Source organism: Mustela nivalis (genome assembly GCF_964662115.1).
Source record: "Mustela nivalis genome assembly, chromosome: 7".
Taxonomy (NCBI): Eukaryota; Metazoa; Chordata; class Mammalia; order Carnivora; family Mustelidae; genus Mustela; species Mustela nivalis.
The window spans coordinates 121,223,656-121,231,778 of NC_139026.1; the positions used below are offsets into that span (position 1 = coordinate 121,223,656).

Below are 8,123 nucleotides of genomic sequence, written 5' to 3' on the forward strand. Positions count from 1 at the left end.
ACCTGAGTTGAGAGCAAGAGATGCTTAGCCATTGGAGCCACGCAGCCACTCCACCCTGGTCAGGTCTTAATCACATTTGCGTCTACCACTTTTTCTGTTGTTTTATCAAAGTTTGCACTCATAGAGGGTCAAGCAGTTTCATAGGGTTATGAAAACACCCTCCTCCCATTTCCTACTCACTAGAAGACGTGACTTTTTTCTTTAAGATTTGTTTATTTACGTGAGAGAGGGAGTGCATGAGCACAAGTAGGGGGAAGGGCAGAGGGAGAAGAAGAGTCCCCTCTGCGCAGGGGACAGAGGCAGGACTCCACCCCAGGACTAGCCAAAGGCAGCCTCTTAACCCACTGAGCCACCCAGGCGCCCCTAGAGGACACAACCTTTAACACACCCTGTTCCTCTGTTACTTACCTTTATCCTCCTTCCACTGCCACTGTCTACCTTTTACTCTATGTCCCATCAGTATTTCTTGTGGGGGGGAAATATTAAATATGCATATATTTAAGTCAAATTGAGACAGCTCCATTTTTCTATCTGCATCTTTTTCACTTAGCTTTATATTCTTTTGAAAACACCGGTTATAACATTCCATCTGTGAGCATGCCTCAGTGTGTTTAACTACACCCTTATTGTTGGACATTCTGTAGTTTCTTGTTTTGCTTGTTTTCTTGCTACTGTGAACACAAATATAACTCATATATCTATGTGTATGGATGCTTATTACTGTAGACAAATGGATTCATAGACATGCCTTTTCTCATAACTTCAGTTTTCTGTGGTTAATAACTGTCCGAGTTTTATTTGCTTGTTTTGTGTTCTTCCCCTTCTAGTGTGCTCTGAACTAGACTGGTTGTTCACTGCACCGCCGACATCCTGGGAATGTCACTGGCCTCCTGGGATTCCTTTTGGCTGTCTCTCATGCTCTCTTGGGCCCCAACTCCCGTGTCTTTTCTTGGTTTCCTCCCTTGTCCAGGGGAGCAGCCACACTATCCCACCACCCTGAGAAAGGCATACATGGGGGATCCATTGTGTAGTCCTCACGTGTCTTAAAAGCCTCTTTATTTTATCATCACCGTAATTTGGTTAGGCATAAAATTCTAGTTCTCAGTTCACTCAGAATTTTGAAGGAATCCTGTTGTTTGCTTCTTGCTTCCAATGATATCACTGCTAAGAAGTCTGTTGCTATTTCAATTCTTGGTCTTTTGTTTTGTAACCTGATTTTCACTCTGGGAAGATTTTGGGATCTTGGTCTGTGGCATCCTGAGATTTCAGTCTGTTTTGTTCTTGTTCATTAGGTTGTCCTCATGATGACTTCCACCATGCAAACTCTGGAAACTCAGAGCCTCCAGTTCAGTGGCCTCTCCTTGAATTCTCTTACTTATTTATTTTGATACTTTCCCCTCTACTTTTCTGATTTATCTTTTGGGAACCTCATTATCAGATGTTGGCCCTCCCATACTTATCCTCTAATTTTCTTGTCTTCCTTCTTTTTTAATTTTTTTTTAAATGTCTATTTGTTTTACTTTACTCGTTTCTCTACTTTCTCTTGTAGGCTTTGATTTCATTTTTCAACTCTGTTGTCCTGGTGTTAATTTATAAGAGCTGCTTTTGGTCCTCTGGGTTTTTTTTTTTTTTTTAAGAACATCATATTCTTTTTTTTTTTTTTTTTAAGATTTTATTTATTCATTTGACCGATAGAAATCACAAGTGAGCAGAGAGGCAGGCAGAGAGAGAGAGAGGAGCAAGCAGGCTCCCTGCCCAGCAGAGAGTCTGATGTGGGGCTCGATCCCAGGACCCTGGGAACACGACCCGAGCTGAAGGCAGAGGCTTTAACCCACTGAGCCACCCAGGAACCCCAAGAGGATCATATTCTTGACGGGTTCAGTGTCTCTTCATCTCTCTGAGGGCATTCATAGTCATTGTTTGGAAATTGTCATCAGTTCTCCATAGTTTGTTTTTGTTAAGTGCTTTCTTTTTTATTTGTTCAGGTATGTCTTTCATGATAAAGGTTTTTCTCAGCTGCTCGCTGATCCTTCTGCGTGTGCACATATTTAAGAGAGGAGGTTGAGAAGCTGATTAGAAATTCTGTGTGGGGTTTGTTGACTGTGGTCTTCATCTGTAGGGAGATCGTACTGAGCTGCTCTGTTGGGGAACCCGTGGGGCCGACCCCTTTGGGCCCTTGAACGTTCAGATGCCCCAGGAAAGCTTCCAGGTTTCTGTCCCTAGAGCATCTGTTTGGCTTCATTTACTCTCTGTTTCCATCACAACCAGCTCTGCTTCAAATCCCTCTCTTACCTTCTTTAAAAAAAAAAAAAATATCTCGTTTTCTGCCAGGGTGCCTCATTCCTGCTGAACCAATTCTGCTCTTTCCACCGTCCACTTGCTGCCACCCTCCCAGAACTGCTTTGTACCTCCTGTACCTGAGCGGGGGTGGGGGACTGAGGGGAGAGTCCCCTGTCCCCAGCAGGCTGGTCCCTGGCTTTCCGCGGCTGCTGGCTGAAACTCAGCTTCCCTGGGTCTTCGGAGTCGGTTACACCTGTCCTGCTGCCGCCTAACTTCCCACATTTTGTGGCTGCCGTCTCCTTTCCTATTATTTTTGTCTTTGTGACTTGTGCCTTTAAAACAAATAATAAATACCATTGTTTTATAGAGGTTTCCGGTGGAAGAGGACATAAATATGTCCATTCATGTCACTCTCTTTGACCAGAGATGTCCCCCGCTGCTCTTGGGGAAGACATCTGAGAGCAGTCAGTTGAGAACACTGGTCCAAGGAGGTTTGAAGAATTATTATTTTTCTTGTCATTGACTCATCAGGAACCATAGGCTAGAGCCTGTAATAGGTTCTAAGATGCTTTCTTGGCTATAGCTTCTTGGCAGTGTTCTTTTTCATTCAGGTAAAATGGGGAGGGACACGTTGGTCCATGGGGCCTCCCGAATGGCAGACTCTCCCCAGCAGGAGCTCCGAGGGGGCTGTGGATCCTATCAGGCGCTGGGTGCAGATCCCGACTTTGTCTTGTTTTCTCTCTTGAGCAAAATGACTGTTTGTTTTTTCCCTTTTATTCCCAATCCCCACACCTGTCGGACAGGATGACGAGAGTCTGAAGTACCTGACGCACGAGGAAAAGGATGTCATCCTGTTTTTTGAAGAGACCATCGATTCCCTGGAAGACGACTTTGAGGAGCAAGTCCTGTGTGACGGCCACTCTCCAGGGTCTCTGGAAGAGCGTGCTTCTGGTCACTCAGAGCCGGGAGAGGTGATCGACTTAGTGCAGCCAGCACCAGAGGCGGGAGAACCGGAGTGCCTCGCAGCTGGGACAGCAGCAGCAGGTGAGGACGTCCCCTGTGTGTGGCCAGAAATGATGCTGTGGGGCACATCGGGTTTTTGCAGGGTAGAAGTAGTGTCTCGCTAGTTTGAGTGTCCAGCCAAGCAGATGCTTTCATAGCGTATTAGGAGACAGCCTCTGAAGGGAGTTTCCGAAAGGGCCAGGATAAAGAATGACACTAGCTGGCCACATGAATCGGAGGGGAAGGGGAGAGAAAGAAAACTGGAAATGAATTCCAGGTGTAACAATTCATTCTACGAAGGAAACAGACGAGGTACTTCTATTTTAGCCCTTGGGTTTGATCTCAGAGTTTGAGCAATCTTCTATCCCTGTTTCTCTAGCATGACTTTCCAAAGTAGGAGTATTTGAACTGAGAAGTCTGCTGGTTCAGGAAAGCAGGAAAAGAGCAGACAAGAGTTTGGCTCAGCATCTAGTAGGTTGTGGGTTTGTAGGTTTGCTTGATTCGGGGTGGCCTCCAAGGAGAGGCACGAATTTTGTCTTTTGAATCCTGCAAGAAGACCAGACAGGACGGACGAGGTGGGATTGTCTGGCACTGTCCTTCCTGATCGGAAAAGATCCTCGAAATAAGCTTCGGCAAGGACATGAGGATTGGAAGGATGAGGGAGAGACAGAAGGGAAAGTGTTTGGGCTCTTACTACAAAATACTGCCATCTGCCACAAGCCTCTAGAAATATATTTTCTATCGTGCGCGCATGTGTGTGTGCGTGCGAGCTATGTGCGCAAGGCGCGGTGTTACACCAGATTTCACAGACTGGGGTTCTCGGCTCCAGTGTGGAGCTTTGCCTGTAGCCATGTCAGCAAAGAAGAGACTGAATAAGAATTTCCCGTTTTTATCATACTTCTTTGAAGTGTGTTTCCTAACGTTAACTTGAACCTGCTGATCCTTTAAAAATGCCAGATTGTATACTAGTGCCAAGGGAAACACTCACTGAGAGAAAGCCGCCCTGCCCACCCGTCTCTACCGTGACATTCTCAGGGCAGTGGCAGTTGCCTTCTCCGGCAGGCGCTGTGTGAGAATCTGAGACTAGGGACAAATAAGATGCGGCGTGCAGTTCTGCCGCAAAGGACAGTGTGTGGATGTAGGTGCCCACGGTGTTGGGTGGCCTATAATCCATAACTGTTAAGGACATCGTAAAGGCTCAGCGGTGTATTGAGTTTGACCCAGGGCATCTGACACAACCAGCTGGTCTTCATCTAAAAAAACCTGATGCAGGGGTGCCCCCAACCTTCCTGCCTCCATTTTTCCTCAGCAACACCGCCTCCTGAGGTGGGTTGTTATTCTGTCCTGGTCCACACCTCCTTAGAAGCCCACATGCTCCGTGTGCATCCCAGGGGCTGAGCCTTCAGACTGGCGTCTTCTACTGTCCCTGACGCGTCATGCCTTCTCATAACTCACGGGGGTGGTGAGACTCACGGGGCAGGTTCTCCTTCGCTGGGCCAGGGAGGTTAGCCGACAGGATGCTGACATTGCTGCTGATGTTGGCTTTATGTCCCTTGTACGCCTTCATGAATCCAGTGGGAAGGCAGTGGGATGCATTTATTTTTACCTAACGTGGTACCTGATGAGGGTTCTGCCTCCTTTTCAGGGACTGGCCCTGTTGGGAAGGAAGACATTCCTGTCCTTGAGGGCAGGAAACCAGAAGCCGGGGATCCTCCCTTGCCAGACCCAGCAGCTCCAGAGGCCCCTCCTGTGCCGCCCTCCCCGCCTGTGGCCACAGCAGCCGCGCCCCCTAGGAAAGAGCTGCTGGCCCCGGCTCCCCCCTCAGAGCACCCCAAACTGCCCCGCTCTGTTCCCACTCCCCTGATAATCGCTCAGAAAATGTCAGAGAAGGTGGCAGGGAATGAAGGGTTTCCGCCTGTGTCCCCCTCCAAGGAGAGCAAGCCAGGGGACTGGAGGACACTGCCTTCGGGGGCCCCTCGGCATGGGGACACTTTCCTGTGGCACAAACACACAGCCCAGCCCGCGCCCAAGATCCACCGCTTCCCCAGCAACATCAGCGTGACCAACAGCGCGGGGAAGGAGTTCAACAAGACCATCTCCAAAGCAGCTGTCAACGTGCAGGAGCGGAAGGCCCGGGTCTTGGCCAACATCAATGGCGTCTCTTTCCTGGCCGCGGGAGAGGTGGAAGACCGGGCCCCCAGGGCTGAGGTTGCCGAGCTAGGGACGCGTGGCCAGAGCAAGCCAGGCCCCATCCACGATGCTGCGTCCACGCGGGCGGGCAGCCACACCGGCACTCTGCAGTCCAGAGGTGTGCAGACGGAACAGTGCCCGCCATTGGCCAATGGCTTCCAGAGCATCCACGATGTCCTGAAGAGTGAGCCCAGTGCCTTCGTCTCAATGGGGAAAACTGTCACCTTCCGTCCAGACCCGGCACTGGCCGGCAAACTTGCTCGGCAGAATGCCAGCAGGAGCCTTTATGAGCACCGGCAGCCAGACTGCAGCCAGGATGCCAGGAAGCGGTCGGGGTCGCTGCCCAGGGCTGTTGGGTTTAGGCCCCAGGGTATCACTGTCCAGTTCTCTGGTCGCGGCTCCACGGAGGAGGCCCGCCGGGAGGCCCTGCGCAAGCTCGGCCTTCTGAAGGAGAACTTGTGATGGAGGGTGGGGTGGGGCTGGAGAGGCAGGATGGCCAGGCCCATGTGGCCTAACAACAGATGTGCCCGCGTGAGGAGCAGTGGCCACGGTCCCAGGGCTGTGCCCTGTGGAGGACAAGAGATGACAGGTGCCAGGACTCCACAGTCCAGGCGGAGGGAGTGGGGACAGGAAGTATGCCCGACTCCGCTGCCAAGTCCGAGCAGGGCGATCCTTCTGGGAGAGTCCGGCCTCCTATCTTTTCCTGGAGTTCAAAGACGAGCCCTGAAAACCCTAAATGCCATATCTTTTTTTTTTTTTTTTCTTTTTTTTGGATTTAGAAGGAAGGGGATTGGATCTGATCTGTTTACTTTTCAGTCTCTCATCTAGACTTATCCCAAGAAGGGGACACCCAAGACATTTAGATCTCTTACATTTAGTTATCCATGAAAGGGATTGCCTCTTCCTTTTCTGAGAAAATAAAACAGAAATGCCCATTCAATCTTTATAACATCTCAGAGCATCTCCCTTGGTTTTTCTGTTTGTTTCTCAGGGGTAAATGTTGGTGTGTTGGCCCTAGATGTGCCTTTGTTTCTGGCTATAATTTGGTTTACCCATGTGTTGCTTTGCGTTTTTTAAAAATTGAATATTGAAATGAATCCTTCAGAATATGTAATTTTGAGTGTTACAGGAACGGAATGGGAAGGCCGGATTTGGAAAAGGTGGTAATTTTCAGTAAGTCCCATCAGACTATGGGGGCTTTGTCACTGGGAGATATGTGGGTGAGCATGTATGGTGTATATACCTGTCTGTAATGTGTGTTTATGGAAACTTGTGTTCACACGCACATATCTTCGTGAGTCCACATCCACCAACGTTTCAAGACCCTATCAAGTAACTAGAGGATGTAAGGTAAGTGCCCTTCCTACTCTCTCGATGGACGCAGCCGTCCCAGCTACAATAGGAGAGAGAGAGACTGGAACCTTTAAGGACACATCTCCATCATCTCCATAATCAGAGTGCTTCTTACTCACCCTGTACCCAGGGAAGGTAATATTTCAAGTAGGCTTCCAGAGAAGCAAGATAGTTTTTTGTTTTTTTTTTTTTTTAAGTGAAGAACATTTTTAAGGATGTATCCCCTAATTTTAACCTGATTTCAATTTATCACCCAATTTTACTTGTGCGTGTTGCAAGGTAGCTAGTGAACAGAAGGAAACGAAAACATTCTTGAGATCCCTCGTGTTCAGTGAGCACGATCTCAGGTTTAGTTTTAAAGGGGAACGAAACCCCAGCAAGCTAGGTTCCACAGTTGTTGAGTACTGCTTTTCTCCCAGACTGTGTGTTACATGCTGAGTTGTAGCCACAAGCATGTTATTATTAAAACTATTTAAGGCTGGAGTCTTAAGCCTCTAAAAATAGACTGGGAAGGGCCCCAACTGCAAGTCATGCCCTTTTGTTATTATGTCTCAGTGAGTGTCACAGACTTGGTTGCCTCCTGTTGAGTATTATTTAAATTAAAACTTAAATGTGTCGTAAAGGACATCTTTCGTAGTGTTCAATTTGCCTTGTAAGTTACATAAATTGATTGTCAATGTTTCCTTAGAACTACAGTATTTAGTGTCTCATCCCAGCCCATGTCCTCCTAAAATAATCTTATAGATTCTTGATGGTCTTAATTTAAATAGGTGCTTTGATTTTACAGGTTTTCAAAATAGTTTTTATTGTGTTCCTATTTATGTTGGATTTTGTTTGAAGAATTCTTGAGGGCTATATTACCCTTTCATAAGGAGAGATGCCATATAGTGTTTAAAAGAGGGTCTTTTAATGGTCTTTTATGGCTAACATTTTAAATATCCTTTAAATATGAGAATTATCTCTTGTATGCTATCCTATGACTTCACTGTGATTAAGGTCAACATGACTATAAATATATTGTTCTCATGATGACGGTTTTGAAAAATAAATTTAGAGATTTGTCTTAAGTAGAAACAGCTTTGTTTTTGCATTTTATACTTGCACCCAATTATTTTCTTTTAAATGGTTATATCCTTCCCTTATATTTATTCATAATTATACTGGCTATTACTCTGGCCATTTCTTGTGCCCCAAACCCTAGTAATTAAAGGCATGTGTTTTGTACAAGATTCAAATGATAGCTATTAATGCTGTAACCTGTATACGTTTCATGTTAATAAAATCATCTAGTTTGGGAG

General features: G+C 47.0%; 1 protein-coding gene across 1 annotated transcript in view; it reads left to right on the forward strand.

Moving 5' to 3' along the window:
* Nucleotides 1-7,899, forward strand: part of PROSER2 (proline and serine rich 2) — a 44,774-nt gene extending 36,875 nt beyond the window's left edge. Inside the window, exons 3-4 of the mRNA XM_082740833.1 lie at nt 3,084-3,324; nt 4,928-7,899. Of these exons, the coding sequence (XP_082596959.1) occupies nt 3,084-3,324; nt 4,928-5,934 (1,248 nt within the window). The 3' untranslated portion in view covers nt 5,935-7,899. The remainder of the gene's footprint in view (nt 1-3,083; nt 3,325-4,927) is intronic.
* The last annotated feature ends 224 nt before the right edge of the window (nt 7,900-8,123 follow it).